General features: G+C 50.5%; 1 protein-coding gene across 4 annotated transcripts in view; it reads right to left on the reverse strand.

Annotated features, from left to right (window-relative positions):
* ATP2C2 (ATPase secretory pathway Ca2+ transporting 2) overlaps positions 1 to 25,497 on the reverse strand; it is a 75,787-nt gene that overhangs the window by 17,116 nt on the left and 33,174 nt on the right. For 2 of the 4 annotated variants that reach the window (XM_004280089.4, XM_012536824.3), the window contains exons 4-11: positions 20,074 to 20,163; positions 18,783 to 18,818; positions 18,617 to 18,678; positions 14,661 to 14,769; positions 9,914 to 10,063; positions 9,759 to 9,827; positions 9,351 to 9,426; positions 5,140 to 5,206 (exon numbers count right to left, since the gene is read on the reverse strand). In XM_004280089.4, coding sequence (XP_004280137.1) covers positions 5,140 to 5,206; positions 9,351 to 9,426; positions 9,759 to 9,827; positions 9,914 to 10,063; positions 14,661 to 14,769; positions 18,617 to 18,678; positions 18,783 to 18,818; positions 20,074 to 20,163 — 659 coding nt within the window. The remainder of the gene's footprint in view (positions 1 to 5,139; positions 5,207 to 9,350; positions 9,427 to 9,758; positions 9,828 to 9,913; positions 10,064 to 14,660; positions 14,770 to 18,616; positions 18,679 to 18,782; positions 18,819 to 20,073; positions 20,164 to 25,497) is intronic. The other 2 variants (XM_033406360.2, XM_033406358.2) reach the window with 2 other exon arrangements.

Raw genomic sequence — 25,497 nt, forward strand, 5'->3', positions numbered from 1 at the left:
CGCATGGCTACCGTATTTCATCAGATCTAAGGCGCTGCCGATTGGGAAGGGCACCATTATCCTGCGCACCTCTAAAAACATACTGCCCATTAACGGTGCCGGGATGCTTTCTTATCACCTCACTTGTGAGAAGCAGTCTGACTTCAGAGAAGGTAGAAGGTGAAAAAGAATGTGTGTCTTAGAATCAAAGAAATACGGTATATGAATGGCGGCCTTTCACCTGGAGGCCATGGAGCCTTCAGGGGTAAGTTATATAAACCAAGGTGACGGAATTTGGTCAAGGGACTGTGCCCGGTTTCTACGGTGACGGCAAGAAGGTTTCCCTGGTTTTATGGCACAGGCTGACAAGGCCAGCTACGCAAACATTTGCGAAGGGTTCTCACGGGCACTTTCCTCCTACAAGGCATGAGAAGGGCATTGTGTGTGCCTGGATGTTTTCATAATAATAAAAAAGTAATTGGCAAACTAATAAAGATTAGAAGAGACCAGGAAAAGCAAGTAGACCTTGGGTCATCTTGAATGTCGCTCAAGGCACAGGGAAGTAGGATAAAGTTTCTAAAAGAATGTTTCTCATGCTATTTATTTTGGAGAATCTCTTCCTCACCAGCTCTCCTGCCATTTCTACCTTATGACTGAGAGGTGTTGAGTGATTTTCTTCTGCTAAAAACTGAAGAACCTCATCCTTTCAAAGTCACAAGTGAAATGACCACAGTCAGTTTTCTTTCAATTGCAAGTTTCCCATGGACCGAGTGGGATGAGAGAGATGAAAGGGGCTGTTAGACAAGAAATCAGAAATGACCTTGGGGAAGTAGGGATGCGGTGGACACAGGAGCCTTTTCTCTTACTGACCTGGAAATAGTTAACAGTCTTTTTGCCTCATGGAACTTTCTGTGGTTTACAAGATGGGATGGAACGCATCCTTATTTGGGGGAGGTTCTCATGCATCATGGCCTCTGAGAGCTCTGCTTTTTCTGGGAGCCCCTCGTGGCTGAGGCTCCACCCTCTGCCACCACCCCCTACCTCTGAAGACCCAGTCACCTGAGCCTTCTTTCTGGGGCTCCACCTTCTTCCCTAGCGCCACCTCTTGCTGGAGCCCCGACTAGGGTAATTGTAGCCATGGCCTCACTGCTCAGAGTGATGCTTCCTGAACCGGCAGCATCCCATCCCTGGGGACCATGTTAGGAATGTTAGGAATGCAGAATCTCGGGCCCTCCCCCCAGACCCACTGAGTCAGAGCCCCGGCAATCTGTGTGGGACAAGCTCTCCCAGGGACCCTTGTATGGTGAGGTTAGTTACGGTCAAGTCCAAGACCCCCTGCTCTACGGCGTCCTCCTCTTGCAGGAGGCCCTGCCCTCACCTCAAACGCCACCGTCCACAGCGCAGCCAGCTGCCCACTGCCCTGTTCCCTCTTCCCCCCTCCCTCCTCAGAGCGAGCCGGGGTTCACACCTCCCATCACCATTCCAAGAATGGCCAACACTTTTCATCTCTCTGCTCCAAAAGAATAGTAGAGATGGCCTGGCACAGCGTGCTGAGAAGGGTTCTGAGGATGTGATTAGAATTCAGAGAAAAAGGGGCCCATGAGTTTCCGCGTGATCAGCCCTGTCATCTACCCTACCGTCTGGTCTTACCACCCAGCCCGACCACAGCCTCCCCGCTGCTTCCACAGATGCGCTAGGCTCACTCCGCCTCCGCGCCTTTGCCCCTGCCATTCCCCTGCCTGAACGCCCCGCCCACCCTTAGCAGCATCTCTCCAGCTTCAACTCCTCAGAGAAACCTCTCCCGGCCCCCTTTTCCGGCCACATCCCTTCCCACCTCCCTTTTAATCTCTCTCAACCATCGTTTCCTTTGTAGCTTTGATCATAAGTTGTGATTATTTTGCTAACATTCACTTAAATTGTTCACGTTTACTTTCCCCACCAGCCTGCAGACTCCGTGGTCCAGCTCCATCAGCACTGGACGATGCAAGTACATAGTGAACAGGTGCTCGAGAAACATGTGTGGGGCAAATAAGCAAACCAAGCGCCATGGCCGGGGAGGGTAGGGAGAGTCCCCGCCCTGCCCGGGAGGTGGCCAGGGGCACTGAGCCGGACCCCGGCTTTGGATCAGAATCGTGCGGTCTGCAGCCTGTCTCCTCCGCTCCCTGATCCTGTAACTACAGCCAGATGTGTCGGCCTAACCCGCAGCGTCTCCATCTGTGAAACGGAGACCGGCCTGCCTCTCGGAACTGTGCCTCGATGAGCGAGGTCACCTCTACTCAGCATCAGCAGACCCTGGCTGCGCCCCCTTCACGTTCTCGAAGATTCTAGAACCGCCTCACCTAGCTGGTCAACACTCCGACACTGACACGGAAGGATAAACGGACAATGAAAGCTCTGGGTCCTATTTTCCTTTATACCATTCACGGCACGTAGCTCAGGATATAAAGTCAGGAAACCCCCGCTCGACTTGAGATCATGACCTCGTCCACTCAAAAGAACGCGTTGGGCTCTGTATCTAGAGCTCTGCAAGCCGTCTGCTGTGGCCACCACCCAAATGTGACGATAATGATGTGGTGTGTTTCAGGGAAAAGACCTGAAATCCAGCAGGAACATCTGTACAGCACAATGGCCTGATTTTCATGGTCCCAAAGAGTTTGGGGGGAAGACCCAAGCCCTGGTATCAATCCATTTATTTATAGCTTGTTTAAAGTGAAAGCGTAAAGACAATTGCTGTTAGGGTATCTTTTCGTTTTATACTCAGAATTGTCTGAGATGGCGTTTTCCAAATGTTTGCCACCTGTATCTTGCTTTTATGGTTTTTGTCACATAATATTCTAACTGCATAATATTCTTTAAACCAACTTTTCCTTTTTCTTTTTCATGTCCCCAGGAGTTGGCATTAATGAGATTTTGTTTCTTAAAGAATGGCAGAGCTTCTAAAACCAGACACAGGCTTTTCCAGTTTCCATTCAGTCACAAAATAGTCACTGAATAATAGGATACACACCTGCCCGCAGGTGGATTTTGCTGGCCTGCCTCTCAATGCACACAGGGCATTGACACAGGGCAATGACGCAGTTGAAAGAATGTATATATATATGTACAACTGAATCACTTCGCTGTACAGCAGAAATTAACACAACATTGTAAATCAACTATACTTCAATTTTAAAAAGGGAGGCATTTGGAATTTTACAAGACCTGCATTTGAATTTCTTCTATTGCTAATTGCCAGGTAATGGTGTCCACTCATTTTTACACAGACAGACTTGACTCTGTACCAGAGACGTGTACACTCAACCCCCTAACGCAAGGTTCTCTGGCCCACACTGGCCGGCCCTGTGGGAAGCAGCTCCCCGCAGCCTCCGTCCTACACTGGGATGCCCCGAGCCGTTGTGAGGCGCGTCACTGTAATTTACTGTAATGACAGTTACAACGTGGCTGTCTGCAAACAGTTCACTTTTCATATATAAATTAGAAAGGATCCAAGGATCCTTGTAATAACAGCTTTCCTAATTACCTGCTTTATGTTTTCTTTATTGAGATGTAATTGACGTACCGTAAGATTCGCCCTTTTAAAGTATATAATTCAGTGGTTTTATATTCAGAGTTGTATAACTATCACTACAATCACTTTTAGAGCCTTTTCATCACCCCCAGAAGAAACCCCATAACTATTGGGGTCCCTCCTCGTTCCCCGACCCCAGTCCCTGGCAGCCACTAATCTACGTTCCGTCTGTATGGATTTGCGTGTTTGGGGCATTTCATAGAAACAAAGTCACATGGCATGTGGCCATTTCTGTCTGGTTTCCTTCTCCTAGCCTCATGTTTCTACGGCATCCACACCGTAGCACGTGTCAGTGCTTCACTCTTTTTTTAATATCTTTATTGGAATATAATTGCTTTACAATGTTGTGTTAGTTTCTGCTGTACAACAAAGTGAGTCAGCTGTACGTATACATATGTCCCCATATCCCCTCCCTCTTGCATCTCCCTCCTACCCCCCCATCCCACCCCTCTAGGTGGTCACAAAGCACCGAGCTGATCTCCCTGTGCTACGCACCTGTTTCCCACTAGCTAGCTATTTTACATTTGGTGGTGTATATATGTCCGTGCCACTCTCTCACTTCCTGCCAGCTTACCCTTCCCCCACTGGCTTCCCTCCTTCTCGTGGCTGAATAGTATTCCCCTGTATGCTGTTTATCTGTTCACTACTTGACGGGCACCGAAGTTTGTTTACATTGTGGGTTTGAGGTACTAAGTATGTATTTTCGCTCACCGACATTAATCTTCCACGTAACATCTGACCATCTTACAGACACCACCACAAGGGGGCGTCACCCTGAGGAAACCATGAGGGACCTGACGTGGGTCCTCCACGTCCCGGATTACCGGCTGCCCTTCCGCTGGGACATGCCTCATTAGGGACAATCCCCAGCACCCCGTGTCCCCGAGCAGCTGTGGAAAAGCTGTGGCAACTTCACGCCCCTGCACAGAGCCTGCCTTCTGTCTGCCTCTGCTTCTCCACTGGGACCCAGGGTGGGGCGGTCACTGACGAGCACCACCAGGTCGGGGAAGGGAAGGTTCCTGGGGCTTAAAGTCAGGGCCCCGATCCCCAGCCCTGCAGTCAGCCATGTGGCCTCGGCTACACGGTCTCTGTCCTCTCCTGCAGCTGCCTCCTTAAATCAAGGGCCGAGTTCCAAGTGCGTAATGAGAACACGCACCCACTGCGCGTTCCGCGTGGCCGCAGGCACCTGCGCAGGACACCCGGGGCATCCTCACCGCGCCCCTCGGAGGGCTGACATCACACCCATTTACAGAGGAGGAAAAGAAGGACCAGTAAATGAAGACGCTGGGCCGGGGTCGCATGGCTAGCAAGTGGCAAAGGCAGAATCTAAACGTGGGTTGGCTGGCTCTGGAGTCTGCGCTCAGCCAGGAAGACCCAGACCCACGGGCCAGGGGGACAGTGACAGGGACTCCGAATCGTCAGCTTTCCTTCCTTTTGCAGACATTCGCTGGGCACCCACCTGCCAGACAGTGTGCTACGGGGAGACTGTGGCTTAGGGGGAAGGGCTGCATCTTCCCCATGCCATTTATGCCCCCCATCTCCCCACCTTCTCTTGTACACAGACGAGGGGGGGGATGGCCCAGCGCCCTTACCTGACCCCGATGGTGAACATGCTGAGGAGATGCTTCCCTTGCAGCCAGCCCGTGAACATGATCAGGCCTGGGAGGAGATAAAAACATACACGTATGTATGTACACACACACACGTGCACACACACACACACGCACACACACACGCGCACGCACACGCACAAGTATGTCCTCCAAAGGACGAAGGCATTCCAAAATCATTTCCTTAAAAAGTTTCCAGTAATATAGACACAGGACGGTTATGAATAACCTCAAACACGTGCCACCTCTCCCCTTTTTCTTTTTAAGAAACAACTCCCCTGCCTACGAGAAAGAGGATGGCTTTACTTTTTCAGGAGAAGATCAAGCCAGCTCAAGTAAAAGAAACAGCCAACCAGTTTATTTGGGGCTGTTGTCAACATTTCTGTATTATTCCACAAGTTCCCATGGGCTGCACGCCCCCAGGACTTGCCCCAAGGTGTCTGCTGTGCTCCCGTGATGCACAGATTGGCCGCTGTCTCTTGACTGACTTTATCCTGCGTGTTCATGATTAAATACATTCCTTTTTCCATTTTTCTCCTTCGTCAATCGTTGACCCAACGTCTTCTAAACGCCAGGCACTGTGCTATGCATGGGACACACAGTCAGTCAGAGACGGACCCTCCAGGCACAGGAGTGGCATGAGCTGCTGGGACCCGTGAAAGTGCTGAGACGTTCTGACAATGGGGAAAAGTTCAGGGGCCGCCAGGCGTGACCTCAGTTTCCTCACCTGCAAAGTGGGTACAATGACCGTGTCTTCCTCAAGGACTTGTTTCAGGATGTAAGATGTGACAATGCACTTGGAGTGCTTAGCACGGCTCCTGGCCCACAGTAGCACCCAGTCGTGAACTGCTGGGGCCACGGTTACCGGACAGGTGAAGGGAAAAATGTGTGAGGTGAGAGGAGTCGCCTGTTGACACGTCCTGGGAGATTTGCTGAAAAGCACTAGCTTTGTTTTGCAGGGAAAGGGGGAGTCAGCGCAAGCTTTCTGCTGGGTAGTAGCGGTGTGCGTGTGTGCGTGTATGTTGGAGTACGGGGGTCAGAAGAGCTGATTTATTAGGGGCTATTTTCATACTATGTATCTTTCTAATTAATTTATTTATTTTTGGCTGCGTTGGGTCTTCATTGCGGTGCGGTGGCTTTCATCGCGGTGGCTTCTCTTGTTGCGGAACACGGGCTCAAGGCGCGCGGGCTTCAGTAGCTGTGGCTCGGGGGCTCTAGAGCGCAGGCTCAGTAGTTGTGGCGCACAGGCTTTGTTGCTCCGCGGCATGTGGGATCTTCCTGGACCAGGGCTTCAACCCGTGTCCCCTGCATTGGCAGGCGGATTCTTAACCACTGCACCACCAGGGAAGTCCGTATTTTCATACTATGATTAGCAACAGGCTTCAGTAGTCAAATAAAATCTTAGCTGCAATCCAAATGAACCCAGTTGCAAAAGACTGGGTGGGAGGGAACTCTATTAAAAATAGGTGCAGGTCGCACCCACCAGGACCCGCCCCTACCCTGGGGGCCTCCCTGCAGTAGGAGGCTGAGCTTGTTCCCCGGGGGCTCACAAGAGCTGACTGTGCTCATTTCTTCCCAAATCCACGTTCAGTAACTTTGCACTGGTAGCTTGAAATGGGCGGCTGTGACTACTGGTACCATGGAAAGGGGCAAACACCGCTTTCCGCTGGAGCTCGCTGTTCCCCTGAATCTCCTCCTTGGACCCTCTGAGGGTTCAAAATTCCCACTCTGCCGAGCAATTCTTCAAATATTTATTAAAAAGAAAACACGTCTGAATGGTATCATGGGCCTGGCCATGCACATGCTAATTTACTTTCTCATTTAACTTGAGGAATAATGGCTTATACGAGGCAATGACCGTGCAGGGCCTCTGACTTGGATTTTTTTTTTTTAAACAAATTTCATCTTGTGGAAAGGCCTGCTAAGAGCATCTATTTGACAATGTGCCTTGAAGCACATCTACTTGGTATTTGCTCTTGGGGCCATTATTACGGCCCAGTCTCCTTCTGGCAACCCCAATGTCTAGAGCAGGTGGTGGAAAGGTCTTCATATAACAGATCAGATAGTAAACAGCATCGGCTCTATGGGCCATATGGTCTGTTACAACTCAGCTTGGCCATTGCAGTGTGCAAGCAGCTATAGATAATACGTGAATGGGTGTGGCCGTGTGCCCATAAAACAGATGGGTGAACACTGAAATTTGAATCTCATATAACTTTAATGTCATAACATATTCTTCTTCTTCTATTTTTTTCAGTCATTTAAAAATGTAAAAAAAATTCTCAGCTTGTGAGCCACACAGAAACAGGTGGCAAACCCGATTAGGCCTGGGAGTCATAGTTTCCATCCCCTGCTCCAGAGTGTAAAAGGGTCTCTGGCCAGCTGGGGCCACGTGGGCATCCATTCTAGCCCAAAAGCCTGATCAATGTAACCCCGAGGATGGCAGGTGAATGGCGATGCAGAGCCACTTTCCCCTCCTGCGTCCATGACAGACATCACTAATCCATCACAGTTCTCTGCCACCAAGCCCGAGCATGGACCCAAATCCTCTCACAAGCACAGAGCCCCCTTAGCCGGGATCAGACCTGGCAGGTTAAGGTAAAACCCATTTTCCATAACTGCTCCAGGACAAACTAGGGTGGAGAGGAGGGAAGAGGACATAGAGCTACATGAAAACAGTAAAACTACTGACTGAGCAAAGTCTGAGCACTAAATCCAAAGTTGACATTTGGAAACTGGATACTAGAAGGTTGGGATGGGGTGGCCAGGGAGGAAAGGGTGGGCAGGTCTGTCCCCAGCATGACAGAATTGAGAGCTTTGACTTCAGACCATATCCTCTGAACACTTTGCTAAATTTACCACCTCTTACAAGTTGTGAAGGAGTGGGAGATACCTTCCATGCCTTTGAATCTACCCTTTCCTCTGTCTGGAATTCCCAATCTCTTTTTTTTTTTTTTTTTTTTTTTTGCACTTGGCAAACTCCTACCCATCCTGCAAGACCCAACTTAATGTCACCTCCTCCTGGGAGCCTTCCCAACTCTCCCATGCAAAATTAACTGCTGCCTTCACATTTCATATTTGTTCAGGTGTCTCTCTCCTATTTCCCTGGGGTCCTTCAATGGGCACAAGCTGTGTCTGACTCATCTTGGTGGCTTCCAGAACCTATCATAGGGTCTAGCATGTCACAAGATACTCACTAAATGAATGAATTGCATCTAGATGCCCAGAAGCACAACAAAACTGCTGCTAGGAGGGACAGATGTTTCTCCCAAGAACATTACTGGCTCTGCAGTTTAGCCAGATTCTCTAGTACTTCCTCCCATCACTGTTCATGCTATGAGCAGTGGTTGGTTGGTTTGTTTCTTTATTCACTCATTCATTCAACCAACATTTATTGAGAATCTACAGCGGCCCAGGCACTGGTTGATCCTGAAAGCTGGGAACGAAGGACACAGACTCAAAACCAGAGCTGGAGACAGCAGGAAGGAGCAGGTGAAGGGACCAGGGCAGCCCCATGGGGATCTTCAGGAGTAAGACCTGAATTTAGCTCTGCAGCATCTGTGGATGCTGTTTGGTGTGTTGCCAAAGGCCAGGATGCACAAGCCCAGGCACAACCTGCTTAGTAGCATAGAAACATGGCTGGGTGCACCACCAGACTACATTTCCCAGTCTCCTCTGCAGTTAGGTAGGCCATGTGACTTCATTCCAGCCAATCGAGAATAGGCAAAATTGATGACATCACTTCCTGGTCCCTGCCTTAAAAATTTTCCCCCACAAGCCTCCATATTCTCTCTTTCCCTACCTGCTGGCTACATAGAATTATGGCTCACCTCCCAGGACCTGCAGGAAGGCAGAGCAACAATATGGTAGGGGCCTGGGATCCCAAGTCAGTGTTTGGAGGTGAGCTATCCAGGAAAGCCATTTCACCAGGAACATGCCCATGGACTGTGGTGTGGGCAAGAAATAGATTTTGACCATGTTAGGCCATTAAAATGTGGGGGCTGCTTGTTACAGCCATTAGCTTGTTCTGATAGAGAAACCTCTTGTTACTGTCCAAGAACCTCTGATCCCAAACCCCAATTCTCACCCAGGTGAGTAGCAGGGTATTTCAGAAACAGCTGTGGGTGCTCCGGACGGCTCCCTCCACACACCCCATCCCCTCTGGGACCCCGTGCAGAAATTGCTTCACCCACCAATTATGCCGAATGAGAAAAGTGTCAATTGCTTCCCCAGTTTGTCCATGCTTTTTTGTAGAGGAGTTTTAGGCGTCTGAAAGGATGAGAACAATGGGTTTGTTAGATGAGATCCCAGCAGCGTCCCCCAGTTTCTGCCTGGATTTTTTAATGTCTTAAGCTGAGTGACGATTACACAAGGACACATATATAAAAATTCATTGACTGCTACATTTCAGATCTGCGCATGTCACCGTAAGTTATCTTGACAAAAATCCGAATAAATGTTTTAAAAGAAAAAAATTTGAAAAAGGGTACTCACGTTAATCATATCATCCTTATTCCTAAGGAGCAGGCAGGGCTGGTGTCACCAGCTGAGCATCATCTCAAACCCCAGCTTCCACAAACCCAGAGCCCCACTGCCCTCACCTCTTCAGCCTGCATCATCTTAAACACTTCTCCGAACTGGGATCTTTCTCCTGTGCCGATCACGACGCCCTGCGTACAGGAGAGAGGAGCTTGAGTTCTGAGGTTGAAAGCCTGCAGATGACGGAGACCGGGGCCCCCAGGCACCCGGGGCTTACCTGTCCCTTCCCGTACTGCACCAGGGTCCCCATGAAGACGATGTTGCTCAGGGTGGTGAGGTCGCCCCCGCCCGTCAGCGGGGTGTCCGTCTTGCTGCTCGGCTCAGCTTCTCCCGTGAAACTGGACTCGTCCACCAGGAGGTCTGTGACCTGGGGGGGCAAAGCGAGAAGGCGTGGCACCCACCCTCCCACCTGTGAGCTGGTTTTCAAAGCCCAGAATGGTGTCTAGCACCTTAGTGTCATTGCCAACAGACAGCAAACAGGAACGTGCTGAAAGCAGGAAGCGAGTATCAGAACGCAGCCTCAGATGCCTCCAGGAAACAGAAAAGCTTTGAATGTACGGCCCCTTTCAGAAGGCATAAAGGTCTCATATCCTATTTTAACATTATTTTAAATTTTAATATTTTTAAAAACTTAGGCAATGGTTAAATTAGAACATCCCTCTCAGAGCATCCTGTCTTTCCCCTAACACTCCACATCCCACCCGCCTTGGAAGGTCCCGTACAATCTGTGTAGTCTGAGTAGCACTGAGCCGTGTTATGCAGTGACAGCCTAAGGTCATGTCAACACCCAAAACACATACTCGGGCACAGATACGCACACACACCCAGATGTTTCCAGGGTGACACTTCCAGAACACCTACCATGCGCCAGGCCAGGTGCGGAACACTTCACAAGGCTTATCTCTTTTTTTTTTAATTTATTTTTTATCTTTGGCTGCATTGGGTCTTTGTTGCTGCGCGCAGGCTTTCTCTAGTTGCAGCGAGCGGGGGCTACTCTTTGTTGCGGTGCGCGGGCTTCTCATTGTGGTGGCTTCTCTTGTTGTGGAGCACGGGCTCTAAGCGCACGGGCTTCAGTAGTTGCGGCATGTGGGCTCAGTCGTTGTGGCTCACAAGCTCAGTAGCTGTGGCGCATGGGCCCAGCCACTCCGCGGCATGTGGGATCTTCCTGGACCAGGGCTCAAACCCGTGTCGCCTGCATTGGCAGGTGGATTCTTAATCACTGTGCCACGAGGGGAGTCCCACACAAGGCTAATCTCTCAATCCTCACAGACTCCATGAAAGATGCTATTATTTTCTCCTCTCTACTTTTGGGGTAACTGAGGCATGGACTGATTAAGAAATGTGCTCAAGTTTACACAGCTAGTTAGTGGCAGAGCAGAGGTCTGAACCAAGGCGATGGCTCCAGAAACTGCACTCTTAACCACCTTGCAAAACTGACCACAGGCCCAGTAGGTATCATTCAAGAGGTGAGTCTCCTGTGGCCAGAACTGTGCCAGGTACCACCGAGGACATGCAAGGCATCAGGGTGGGCTCTGCCCCTAAGGACCTTCTCATTTAAGCAAAAAAGAGGGCTTCCCTGGTGGCGCAGTGGTTCAGAGTCTGCCTGCCGATGCAGGGGACGCGAGTTCGTGCCCCGGTCCGGGAAGATCCCACATGCCGCGGAGCGGCTGGGCCCGTGAGCCATGGCCGCTGAGCCTGTGCGTCCGGAGCCTGTGCTCCGCAACGGGAGAGGCCACAGCAGTGAGAGGCCCGCGTACCGCAAAAAAAAAAAAAAAGTCTAATTAGACAAGTCCCGATTAAGGCACATTCTACAAAATTCCTGACCAGCCCTCCTCACAACTGTCAAGGTCATGAAAAACAAGGCAAGTCTGAGCAACTGTCACAGCCCAGAGGAGCCTAAAGAGACATGATGATTAAATGTAACGTGGGACCCTGGAACAACAACAACAGGGCATTAGGGAAGAACTAAGGCAACCTGGTAAAAGTATGGACCTTAGTTAATAATAACGTGCCTCGATTGGTTCATTAATTGGAACAAAGGTACCCTACTAATTTATGATGCTGACATTGCAGGAAAGGGTGTGGGATCTATGGGAATCCTCTCAACTATCTTCTCAATTTTTCTGTAAATCTAAAATGGCTCTAAAAAATAAAGTCTGTTTTTCTTAAAAAGAGGAAACGAAGAGAGAGATGAGACAAAGGTGCCTCTCGGAAGGCAGATGGCCAGAGAAGCAGGAAGAATGGGGCGCGGGGCTGGGAAGGGAAGGGGACGCAGGTGCGGAGGTGGGTGTGGGTTTGGATGTATTGGAATGCAGGTGGGCAATCTGTCCATCTGTCCATCCATCTCCTACGAGGGGCCAGGCATTCTTCTGGGCCCTGGGAATCCAGCAGGGCCGAGACAGACAAACCCCCTGCCTTTGTGGAGGGACTGGCAATAAACATGAAAGCAAACAGACATTGGAAAGAGCAGCAGGTACCCAGGGTGGGGGGGTGGGGTGATGCCTCAGGAGACGGGTCAGGGGAGGCCAGTGAGAAGGGGACAGTGAGTTGAGACCTCAGGAATGAGAAAGGCTGTAAGTCATGCTGGTGGAAAATGGGTTCTGGTGGCAGAAACGGCCCTCCTGAGTGAAGACACACTGCAGGCAGTTGAAAGCATCAATGCACCTGGCTTCTAAGTCAGGGCTGGGCAGACAGCTTGGGCCTCCTCTGCCTAGAACAGCTGATTCACGTCCATTCCAGGACGGCTCAAAAGCCACTGCCTCCAGGAAGCCCTCTGTGACTGCGTTGGGCCAGGCAAGTCTGTCCTGTTTGGGAAACCCAGAGTTCCCGGGGCTTCTCCCTCAAGCCCCTGCAGCAATCGTTACCTGTCATGAGTAGATGTGGTTTGTGTGTTACTCTGGGCAATAAACCCATGAGCACAGAGGTCTCGTCTGTTTTCTCCACTGCCTCCTCAGCACACAGCACAGTTCCTGGCACATAGTAGGTGCTCAAGAAATATTTGTTAACTGAATAAGTGATGAGGATATGGGGACGGGTGCCCTGAGGCAGGGAGGGAGGGCAGAGAGGCTTAGAGGAGGGCTTTGAGTGTGCTGGGCTGAGTAATAGCCCCCGACCATCCGATCCCCCAAAGACACCCAAGTCCTAATCCTTGGAACACGTGACAGTGTTACCTTAATGGCAAAACAGCCTTTGCAGATGTGACTGAATTAAGGACCTTGCAATGAGGAGATTACCCTGGATGATCCTGATGGGGCCTAAATGTCATCACAAGGGTCCTTTTAAGAGGAGGATCAGAGAAGTGTCTGAGAGAAGGAAGTACAAAGACAGAAGCAGCGGTTGGAGCAATTTGAGGCCACAAGCCCAGGAATGCAGGCAGCCTCTGGAGGCTGAAAGATGCAAGGGAACCAATTAATAGCTTAATGTGGTTAATTGGAACTAATTAAGAGCTTAATAGTGGAGAAGAATATTCCACTGTGAGTAAACAAAGCTATTGATTGTTCACTGGAGTTGCAAAAGGACAAAAAAGGAAATCTGTAGAGTGTTGGCGGCTGGCAGCCTTGAAAAAAGTCCTCGTGGTGGCAATGACCAGGCACAATTTCATTTGACAGAAGCGGGGCAGGAAGAAAACCAGCTGAAGTAGGAAAGGAGTCATTTGGGGTTTAAAAAATTGTTTCAAAGAACTGTTGTAGAGCCTGGGACTGATCAACAGTAAAATCAATTGCAGATATTTGTGACTCCGTCCCCCCATCAGGTGCTGCACGAGCAGGCAGCAGGTCTTAGCGTTTCAGCTTCAGGAGAACCCCACGAGGCGGGAATAAACATTAACCGCTTGGATAGATGAGGAAACCGAGGCAAAGAGAAGGTAAGCAACTCGCTCCAGGTCACACAGCTTATGAATGACAGGATCCGGCTAATGCCCAGTCCCAGGGCACTAACCACTCGGCAACACTGCCCCTCTGGAGAGCCTGTAGTATATGTGTATCCTCCCTATCAGCATGTGGACTCCCCACCCCGTACCTGGGGACTCCCTCACATTGTGGGGCAGAGCCCACCCCTAGGGGAGGCATGGACAACGTCACATTGGCTTCCCCAGCCTTCCCGCACGTGGGGCTTGGCCACTGGACGATGGTTCCTCTAATGGGACCCACCTGCCCTGCCTGGAGATCTGAAAGCCAGGGGCAGAAGGGCTTGAAAGCCTGGGTGCCCTCTGGCCTCTGCCTCTACTTCAAAGACTGTCTCAGGATGCTGTAAACACAGCTCCCGGGGGTTAGCTCCCAGCCTCTTTGCCTCTCTCCATCCCCCGACTCCAGGCCACCCTGCAAACAGCCTGCTGTGCATCCTGAGAACATGTCCTCCCTAAATAAATAAATCAGGCTGATATTCTTAAGTATTCCAGGGATCATAAAATAGATTACTCCCATCGACGGATCCCTCTGAACTTGATTTAAGCTTTTCTCCAGAATCAAATGTATCTCGGAGAGCCTCAGGAAATGTTCTGTGAAGCTGTGACACCCTGAGACCCACAAAGGTTGGGGACAGAGCTTGCCCCACACCCGATGTCCCCAACTGCGCTCTTGTAAAATCTTGCGCTACTATTTATGGCTGTACCGGTTGTTCCCATCCTCGTGATTAAGCAGTCAGATAGCGTTTCTCTCCGACATCAGTGGAGAGAAGCAACTTTTCCCTCATTCCTCAGCCCCACCCTGGTTTAATTGCCACTGCAGTTTCCTGTAAACTAGAAAAATCACATAACCACAGTTTGTTAGGCTTATACTTAAATGAGAAGAAATAATTTGTGAAATGCCATTGGAGGAGGTTTATGCTTAAAATGAGCTCGCTTGCTAACTTCCTGTTTGTGTGCACATGTGCCTGTGTCTGTGCAGTGCACGAGACAGAGAGAACGCCCGCCTCTGAGAAGCTAAGTGTCTGCATGGCCCCTGGACCCAGGGTCTGGGGCCCCTCACCTCTGTGAGACGGATGTCTGCAGGGATCCGGTCTCCGATAGAGAGAGACACGATGTCTCCAGGCACCAGGTCTCGAGCAAGAAGGTGATGGAGTTTTCCTTCTCTTATGCTGTGTTTGAAATGGGAAAAAGCAAAAGCACCCATGTTGACATCTCATTTTTAGGCACTTTGATAACCTTGAGCAAAGATTACAGAAACACACTTTCTCTTTCCCTTAAGGACAAACCCTTGTGCCTTTACGGTTTTATTATTTTTTAAATTCACCTATCCTAAAAGACTTTTGGGAAAGTGTATGGCTTCTAGGAGACCCTGAGCCTCATTTGAAAAGTGGGGTGACTACTGTTCACTCTGCCTGGAAACAAGGCTGGGCCACACGGCCTCCAGACGCTTCTGCTGGTCTAGGGAAGCGATTCCTTAATGAAGCTGGCAGCTAGCGACACTTCTGTCCTCAGAGGACACAGCACTCTGGTGTGCAGAGCCCGGCTCGGGACCTCAGGGATGGCAGAGGCTTGCCAAAGCTGGGAGGAGCATCTTAAGTGCTCGAGAAGCTGGGGACACCCCCTCCCACAGGGCCTGGACCGTTCCTCACGGCCATCTGCCGTCTGCCGTTAGACACAGATGTGCTTCTGTGCATGGGCTCCCACTGGAATCCCACCACACACTGCCCCTTGCCCGACATGGCAGGAGCCTCCCAGATGGACCTGTGCCCACCCCACCTCCGACCTCCTTCAATTCATCCTGTACGTGGCAACCAGAGAGCTCTTAACGCACAAAATCGGATCACAACTTCCTCCTACTCCAACCGTCTCCAGTGACCTTGGAGTCAAACCCAGGGGCCCTGCCTCCTGTCACCCCGCCCCCGAATGCACCCAACTCCTTCTAGTCTCAAGGTCTTTGCTGACCTGGAATGCTGGAACAGACATTCCCCTCTTCCCTCTTAACAGAATTCAATCTTATTCAGGTACCGCCCTTCTCCCCACTGTGCAGTGCTCTAGCGGGTGGGTCCTGAGTGGCTGAGACCATCAGGGTGATCCCAGCGCCTGCCATGACCGGCATAGGGACAGGCACGATCTACAATACTGGCCTAAGAGACAGGAGTGGATATTTCCTGGGGGCTTGAGAGAAAGTTTTTTTCACTGTACACACACACACACACACACACACACACACACACACACACACACACACACAGATGGCCTCTTCTTCTGTTGGACCTTTTTATACCTGGCTGTGATGTCTGGAGCTGTGGCAGCCATTTTGGGATCATGAGGGAAGCTGGCCCAAGAACAAAGCTAACAAGCTGAGGATAAAAGGCACCAGGTCCTTGGTACCATCTTGAATTAACTAACCCCACCATCCCCACCCCACTCCCGCTCAGATCCCTTACCATAAGACAACACAATTTCCTTGTGGTTTGCACAGCTGAATTTTCTGGGTTTTGTATCCAAGAGTGCCTATCAGATATATACCTGCTCTTCCCTCAGCTCTTCCCATGGCTGGCTCCTGCTGTTTCTCAGTCCTCAACCTAAAGGTCAGCTCCTCCTTAAATGTCAGATCAGGGTGGGCTGCCAGCCAGTTATTTAAGGTAGTTCCCACACCTCCCCTCATCACTACCGCATCTCCGTGAGGTTCTCTTCCTTCTAATTTTTGTGCGGCTTTGGGTTTCAGGGGGTCTTTTTGGCTTTAATGCACCTGCCACATTCCAAAATCATCTCATCCTTCACTTCATCATCTGTCTCCCCAGTTAGAAATGTGAGCGCCCCGAAGCCCAGGGCCTTCCCATCGCTTCGCTTGGGACAATATCTCCCTGCACACAGTAGGTGCTTAGTAAGTATTTAGTGAATGCATAAAGGATGGAGGTAATGTAGGAAGTGTCCGCAGGGCAGATGCTGTTCCCGATTTGTGACACGGGTCTCAGGGACTCGGGGAGTGAGGCTGTGTCCCTTCAGTGCTCTTTCAACACTACCAGCCTGTCCGCCTCCGCTGCTCTTGAAAATAAAAATATCTTTCAGAAGTGACTTCCAGGGACATCAATAATGCACACTATTAACCCAAAAGGCCAAGACTTGATATTTAAACTTAAGATCAGCTCATCAAGCCGTTTAAATCATAGATGCTTCCGTCTGCTTATAGGATTACGTCACACATCACACGTCTGGATTTCTGACAGCCTTGTTCATCCAATCATTAGGCCCAGACGTTTTTACTGCCCCCTGATGAACCTTCTAGAATTGACTCATCCTCTCTCATGCTTTCACATCATGCTTTTCTGATCTCTATTTTGTTACTCATTATTCTCTGCCTGTTCTCACACGCACACACACATGTGCGCGCACACACATGCACACACATACTCTTTGCTTGCTGCTTCCATGAGAGGTGGAACTCTGTCTCACTAGACTTTTCTATCCCCCAGCCCTATGCTCCATTTTGCCAAATACACGTTAAGGTTCTTTCCCCCAAATTATCCTTCAGGTAATAGAGAGTTACTGTATGTTTAAATCCTTCCAAGGTACCTCAGATCACGAGATACTTTCAGTTACTTTCTTTTGAGCAACAATGTCTATTTGGGAAAGACACGTGACTTTAAAACAACCTCAACTGATGCTAGCAGTGGTAAGGGAGAAGACCTGGGCATTTTCCGAAAGAGTTTCATTTTTACAGAGAAAATAACATAGGCATTACTGATACACTAAAAAATTAAATGGACAAAAAAAAATCAAGCCTAAAACATTCTCCCGGGGCTTCCCTGGTGGCGCAGTGGTTAAGAACCTGCCTGCCAATGCAGGGGACACGGGTTCGAGCCCTGGTCTGGGAAGATCCCACATGCCATGGAGCAACTAAGCCTGTACGCCACAACTACTGAGACTGCTCTCTAGAGCCCACAAGCCACAACTACTGAGCCCGCGCACCACAACTACTGAGCCCGCGCGCCTAGAGCCCGTTCTCTGCAACAAGAGAAGCCACCACAGTGAGAAGCCTGCGCACCGCAATGAAGAGCAGCCCCCGCTCGCCGCAACTAGAGAAAGCCCGCGCGCAGCAACGAAAACCCAACACAGCCAAAAATACATAAATAAATAAATTAATTAAAAAACAAAAACAAACCTTCTCCCTTCTGCCTCTGCGGCTCCCTTTACCCATGGCGGCAGCCCCTGAACATCCTCTACGCTGAGCTGTCCGAGACTGCAACCACTAGCCTGTGAGGCTATCTGAATTCAAGTTAAATAAAGTGAAGACTTCAGTTCCTCGGGTGAAGTCCTCAGTAGCCATATGGGACTAGCGATGCCGTCCCAGGCAGCACACATGACAGAACATTCCAGAAAGTCCTATGGTACCGCACTGCGCTAAGCAGACAGGCCCGGGAGGAATGGGGAGACATTTTCGTCTTTCTTTTTTCCTTTTTAAATGTCTCTGGGGAGGGCTGTGTGATAACCAAATGGCCAAGCAGGAATGTCCGGGCAGGAAAGAGGCTGGCGGGCAGCTGAGCAAATGACCGGAGTTCATTACTGAGCTGTCCACCCCCTTCAGCCAGAGTTCTGATGCCTCAGCTCCTTCAAGCCCCGCCTCTCAGCCTCTTCCGAGCCCCCCTTTGAGAATCCAGTGAAAATTCCGAATGCCTCCCTAGGAAAAATGCACACGTTTTTGCACACTTCATCACAGGTTTAGTGTGCCACCCTCTCCCCAAAGCCACTCCCGTCACCCGTGGCCCCCTGGCTGGGCACCCTGATTAGACACCAGTGACAGAGCGGAGGTCCAGAGAGGTTGAACGACACACCCAAAGACATGTAGCAATCGGCCGGCGGGGCAGAGAGACCAGGTTTCCTAACCCCCAGTGAGACATGCTTCTCCCGTATCACATTACAAAGGATACAAATATTGCCAACCTTTTTGTCAAACTCACCAGCCCACTGGCTCCTCTGAGGAACCAAAAAGTCCCAGGGGGGTCTCTGACTTACCAGTTACATTCGGGAGGCACCAGCTTGGTCAGCTCTTCCAGAGATTTCTCTGACCTGTACTCCTGGTAGGAAGCATGTGAAACGTGGTGTTTAAGAGGGAGGCTTCCACGGAGCTCCCATCAGCCCGGGTGACCCCGCCCAGGACTTCAGGACACACATTACACACCTGGATGAAGGCGACGGTGACCACCATTAGCACGGCCTAGGGGGCAAACGGGAGGGACGTTAACACCCAGCTGCCCAACGAGCAGGCGAACGAGCCCAGGGGAGGCAAGGAGGGGGCGTCGTCCTGCAAAATATTATTTCCTTTTTTCTTGCAAAATAAGAACACTGTGCAGAAATTTAGAAAATAGACGAGCCAGAAAAGCACCTCCAATTCTGCCACCTGGAGGTTCACATCTGGGGGTTATCCTTCTAGAGTTTTCAGCATCGATACACGTACAACACAGGATCAGCTAGGACAGAGGTAATCGTTTATATCTCAACAGCAGCTAATAAACATCAGTCCACATCAGAAGATGCGGACCTAGCCTCAGGCTTTCGAACAGAAGCATCGAATTCCACGGCACGGAAGGAGTCTGTTTTTGTAGGAAGGAGTCTGTTTTTGTATTTTAGAAGACGGCACTTGACAGATAGAAGGAGGCAGGAACAAAAGTCATCAGAATATGTTCAGAGCCACATTTAGAAGGTCACGTACTGTATGAGTCCATTTATAGGAAGTACCCAGAACAGGTAAATCCGTGGGGACAGAAAGCGATGGTGGTTTCAAGGGGCTGGTTGGGGGGGGGGGGCAGGGGAGGAGAGCATCTGTGTAATGGGTACGGGATCTCTTTTAGGGTGAGGAAAACATTTTGGAACTAGACAGAGGTGGTGGTGGCACAACATTGTGAATGGAGTAAATGTCCCTGAATTATTCACTTTAAAACGGCTGATTTTTAAAATTAAAAAAAACATTTTTTTTAAAGGTGCCCAACGGTTCTCTCTGTGTAATGATTACGAACGATGATTCTTGTTTTGTTTTGTTTTTGTTTTTTTGGACGCACCACACAGGATGTGGGATCTTAGTTCCCTGACCAGGGATCGAACCCACGTCCCCTGCGGCGGAAGCGCAGAGTCTTAACCAGTGGACCGCCGGGGAAGTCCCCGAGCAATTATTCTTTGTACTGCGCACACAGCCAGGATCCGGCAATTCCACCCACGGGTCACAGGGGAGGAGTGCATTACAACATTGTTCCTGACGGCAAAGAACCAGAAGCCACCAGCGTAACCGCCAAGAGAGCGATGGCCAAGGAACCAGGACGCCCTATTTGGGGGTAGAGAAGGATGTGGATTTCCTGTCCTTTCTGTTGTGTTTTCTTTTTCTAAAAAAATCTACAGTCAAACTCTTTTTTCCTTGCATAACAAAGACAAGCACAGACTCAGCAAGCCCCTTGGCAGCCGGGTGGGGGTGCACTCACCATGGCGATGCTGATGGCATCCTCGTACTCCTTCGTGAGGACGCTCACCAAGGCAGAGGCCAGAAGCAGTAGGATCAGGGGGTTCTTAAACTGAAAAATGAACACAGGGCAGGGGGATCTTTTCTAGGCTCACAGAGATCAGAGACTGGGCTTTCTCCCGTGTAGCAGCGTGAGCTCTTCACTCACAGCCCGCTTCCAGGCCAACCCTACAGTGATGCGCGGGCTGGGAGACGAGGACCACCGCCACCCGATGGTTCTCCACCACCTGAAGACCCACCACTGCAGTTTCACTGACATCGACTTCCTGGGGTCATCCTGACACTGTCCCTGTCAAGACGCCAGCCCCAGCCCTGCCTTTGAGTTCTTGGTCTTGCTTTGCCACATCTCCACGATGCTCAGGTCAGAATCCTCCCCTCTGGTGGGATGCCAGCCCTGGCCCAGCATGGCCAAGGGGTCCCCTCTCACCACACCAGGGCTGCAATCCTGTGTGTCCCAATCACAACGACTCACTCTTGTAACTGCCTCTGGGAGCTCCAGAGATGTCCCTCCTGAGAAAACGTGTTCCAGAAACTTCCCAAAGGATTTTTACTTTATGATTTTATGTACAGTGGTCTTCTCTTATCGGTGGTTTTGCTTTCCACAGTCTCAGTGACCTGCGGTCAACTGTGGTCCAAAGCTATTACATGGAAAATTCCAGAAATACATAATTCATAAGTTTAAAATTCTGTGCCATTCTGCGTAGCATAATGAAGTCTGTGCTATCCCATTCCATCCTGCCTGGGATCCCTAACCAAACACATCCCCTGCTCCTGGCATCCAACCGCTGACACCCTCGTGGCTCAATGATCCAGGATGACATGAAGCAGATAAGCTTCCTTCTATGTCACAATGCCTGCGTCACTCCCGTCACTTCAGCTCTTCATGTAGGCATTGTACCGTCTCACATCATCACAAGGAAAAGAAAGGTGAGTACAGGACAATGAGATATTTTGAGAGAGAGAGAGATTAATTCACACGGCTTTGATTACAGTATATTGTTATAATGGTTCTATTTTATTATTACTGCTGTTAATCTCTTGCTGTGCCTAATTTATTAATTAAACTGTATCATAGATATGTATGTACAGGAAAAAACATAGTATATATAGGGTTTGGTACTATCAACTGTTTCAGCCATCCTTTGGGGTCTTGGCATGTACCCTCCACAGGTAAGGGGGGACTACTGTATCTGTCTCATTTCACACATACATTTCAATGGTTACAGACAAGTGAAAGGAAGCATAAACACAAACATATAAAGACAGGATCGGAGAGAGTAGACCAAAGATCAGGATCAGGGTGGGAGTCAAAATATCAATAAGCAAATCATGGTTGTTTAAATTGGGGCTGTACCTCTGGCTCTGAGCTTCCCAGCAGCAAAGGCAAAAAGGGAAATGTGATCAGATGTGTGATTCGTACTGCTGACAGAAAGAAGCACATCAGCATCATGCCAGTGTGGTACATGAAGGGATTTAATGCCTCTCACCCCAGAACTGCTGTGCTTTAACTCCTCTGAATGAGGGACAGGGCACTTTGCGGTCAGCTCACGGGCCACCCGGTGTTAGCCACCGCATCTATTGTGAATCCTCAAGACTGGGCAACTCGAATGTATTTCACCTTCTTAGCTACAATTTTTCTGCATCTGTATCAAATTATTTGTCTCTATTCTCTGCTAGAATGTAATCTTCCTAAGCATACAGGCCATGCCCATCCTGGGGTCCCCAATCCCTCCAGGACCTAGAAGGGGATCTGAGCACATGGGGAGGCAGGCAAGAGCTCAGGAATCTGATAGAATTCCAGCTGTCTCCACCATGAGCTCATTGACAGACCTCGAGCGAGCCTCTGACTTCTCCAGCCTCTCTCGGCTGATGGGAGGACTAAAGGGCATAAGGAGGATAGAGTGACCTGCCCAGTGGGTGGCACACAGTGGATGCTCGGTACACGGGAGCCAGAAGGACCAAGACTGATTCCAAAAGGCACTGGACAAACACTGGTCAAAGGGAGGAATCGTGGCTGCCTGAGCTCCAGAAAACGGTCCCACTTATCAGGGCTCTTGATCCAATAGCTGGCCCTCAGGGAAGCTTTCCCATCGATCCTTGCCAGGGCTGGGCCGGGCTGGGGTAGGGGGGGTCACCACACCTTCAGAGAGAACCACACCTCAAAGCCAGCTTGCCTGGGAGCCCCGGTGCTCCGGTCTGAGACACACTGGTGGGAGTCAACCCCGGGAGACCCGCGAAAGAGCTTCCCACAGAAACTTGAAACCTGCATCAAAGTTTCTGAGATGGACCTTATTCAATTAGCTACAGGCTTCTTCCCAAGAGTGATGTCTTCAACATGTAAATAAACTATCCATCCATTTTACGGATCTTATAAGCCATTCCATGGGCATGAGTCCACAGATTAGGAAAAGGGATTCGATTTAAAGGGCACTAACAAATCAACTGTGAAGAGGTGCCTTTGAGGCATGTGGGGAAAACCAGCTCTGAACCAGGCACTGATGATGAGAATGAAGTGCTCATGGTCTTAGTGGGATAACAGTATTGTTGTTATGGTTTAAAAAAAAAACAACAAAAAAAAGACAGTCTTCCCTGGTGGTCCAGTGGTTGGGACTCTGAGCTTCCACTGCAGGGGGCACGGGTTCGATCCCTGGTCGGGGAGCTAGGATCCTGTGTGCCGCACAGGGCGGCCAAAAATAAATAAATAAATAAAAAATAAAAGAGAGAGAGAGAGAAAGAACAATGTCCTTCAGGGCAGAGATACACAGCAAAGTATAGATGGTAAAATGATTCAGTATCTAGAATTTGCTTTAACATGCTGCAGAGAAAAAAGGATAAGAAACGGGGCAAAACAGGTTGACAATTAGTAAAGCTAGATGCTGGATACATGGAGTTTATTCTCTTATTCTCCCTCCTAATGTATAGTTTTGAAATTTTCCCTAATAAAAGGTTTTGGTCAGAGAAGTTCCAGTTTTGGTCCTGAGAGCACCTGGAAGCACCGGAGATGGGGGTTAGGGGATTGGGGGCAGTTTGCAGAGGGAAGGGGCTGCCGAGAGTCCTTGGGCTAGACTCACAGCTGCCCAGCAGAGCTCACAGCCACGGCCAAACACCACCACCCCAGAGAGGGACACACCCTTTCCTTGGAAGTCCAGGGAGGATAAAGGGCCAGATACAAGGGCAAGCCGGCTAACAGTATATTGGTGTCCTGGGGATGTGGTGATAAATGACAACCTGGGGGGCTTAAAACAAGACACTTATTCTCTCACAGTTCTGGAGGCCGGAAGTCCAGAATCAAGGTGTTGGCAGGGCCGTGCTCTCTCTGGAGGCCCCAGGGTCTCCTAGGGGAGGAACCTTTCCTGACTATTCCAGTTCCTGGTATTGCCGGCACTCCTTGGCTTGTAGACACATCACTCCACCTCTGCTGTCACAGGGCCTTCTCCCCTCTGTGTGTGTCTGAGTCCCTTCTAAGGACACCAGTCACTGGATAGGGGCCCACCCTAACCCAGTATGACCTCATCCTCACTAATCACATCTGCAGAGACCTTATTTCCAAATAAGACCATATTCTGAGGTTCCAGGTAGATGTGAATTTTGAGGGGATGCTATTCAACCTTGCACAGGGAAGGAGAACCCCTCAGTTCAGTGGAGTTAAGAATGAGATTTTATTTCAGCCCCGAGCCCATCATAGACTTCCCACCCGGTTGGACAGAAGTGAGGGGGGAGGGGGCACAAATACGCCCTGAACACCTGTCATGCACCTGCATTCTCCAGGCCACCTTCCGAGGCCAGGTTACCCCACATGCACCAGGCCTCTCCTCAGGGCCTTTGCACGTCCCCCTCCTGCAGCATCCTTCATCCAGACCCTACCACGGCTCCTCTCCTCACTTCACTGGGTCTCTGCTCAGACATCGCCCCCTCCAGACACCAGTCAGATACCTCTGCTGACCACCCGGCTCCCCACTGGCACGTCCTCACTCCTGTCTTGACTCCTCTCCTCAGGCCACGCCCACTGGGTGCTGTATCACTCACCGGGTGTCTGTTTCCCTGAAACCAGAAACTCGGTTTAGGCCACTGCTCTATGCACAGTGCCTCGACCTGGCCAGGAGCGCAAAAGGCGCTTATCTAGAATGAATGAACGAACAGCCAACGCCCATCGTTAGGTGGGCGAATCGGAGGCTTGGTGGGGTTGGAGCTCCTGACCCCGGTCACCCAGCACGGTGCGGATCAGCAGTGGGTCTGCACTGCCCCGGCGGCGCGTCCTCCTGGCCAGGTCACTGCTGCGCCGCCGCCTGGATCCCTGCCCTCACTTCTCCCGGCCCTGGCTGGCAGCTCCCTCCCTCCCTGCAGGCTGTACCCAGTGAAGACTCAGAGAGCAGGGTGCCTGTTTCTGCACAAGGGACCCCTCCAGCCATGGGCTCAGGGCTAGCTCATGGGTCCACAGTCCCGGCCAGGATGCTCTGAGAGCTGGGACCAGGTGCTGGCCTCACCCTGAACTCTAATCCCAAGCCCATAATCTCACCCCCTCCCCCTGAGGCTGGACCTGAGCAACCCTCCAGACTGACACTGATACCATCAGCCTCCCTCCCTCCTTCCCCTCCAGGAGACCATCCCAAGCACCTGCCCTCTCCCACGCAAGACAGGTGAGTCACCGTGAGACACGGCACACAAGTGTCAGATCCAATGGGAAGATCCCAGCACGTGCCACTAGGGCTGCCCTGGCCACAGGTAATCAGACTCTTCTGGCTCTTGGGGCCCCTTCTAAGCCCACAAGTAAAGGGGAACAGGCAGAAAGCGGTCTGTTGAAACCTTACTGTGCGGTGAAATGGCGGTACACGGGAGACGTTCATTACAATGAACAGTAACAACCGCAACAACCAGCATTTCCCGAGCACCTCCTCCAGGCCACGCCCTGTGCTCAGCGCTTTCCCTGCATCGTTTCGTAGGCTCCTCCCAGCCCCATGATACAGGTACTGTTAAGGAGTCCTGCTTGATACATGACCAACCTGGGGCTCTGAAAGAAACTGAATTGCCAAGGATTGAATTAGATCAGGCAACTCCAACACCTGTGCTCCTAACAGCTACGCTCAAATCAAACCAGGGCTAACTGGCAGACACTGGGACTTGGGGCAAGCTTTACTGGGCACTCAATACGGGCTAAGCCTCTTCTTTTGTAAAACTCAGAACAGGAGGTACTTATTAGGCCTATTTTCTAGATGGGGACAATTGAGGCTCAGGGAGGATTAACAGTCCCAAGGCTGAAGTGGGATCTGAACCCGGCTGACTCTCATCTGCCTTTGCTTCATGACTCCAGGACAGGGATCTCGGGTCACGCTAGGGTAGAATTCCTCATGGTGAGTCTCCTGAGACGGAGAAGCAGGGCTGCCTCGTG

The sequence above is a fragment of the Orcinus orca genome, chromosome 20 (genome assembly GCF_937001465.1).
Source record: "Orcinus orca chromosome 20, mOrcOrc1.1, whole genome shotgun sequence".
Lineage (NCBI taxonomy): Eukaryota > Metazoa > Chordata > Mammalia > Artiodactyla > Delphinidae > Orcinus > Orcinus orca.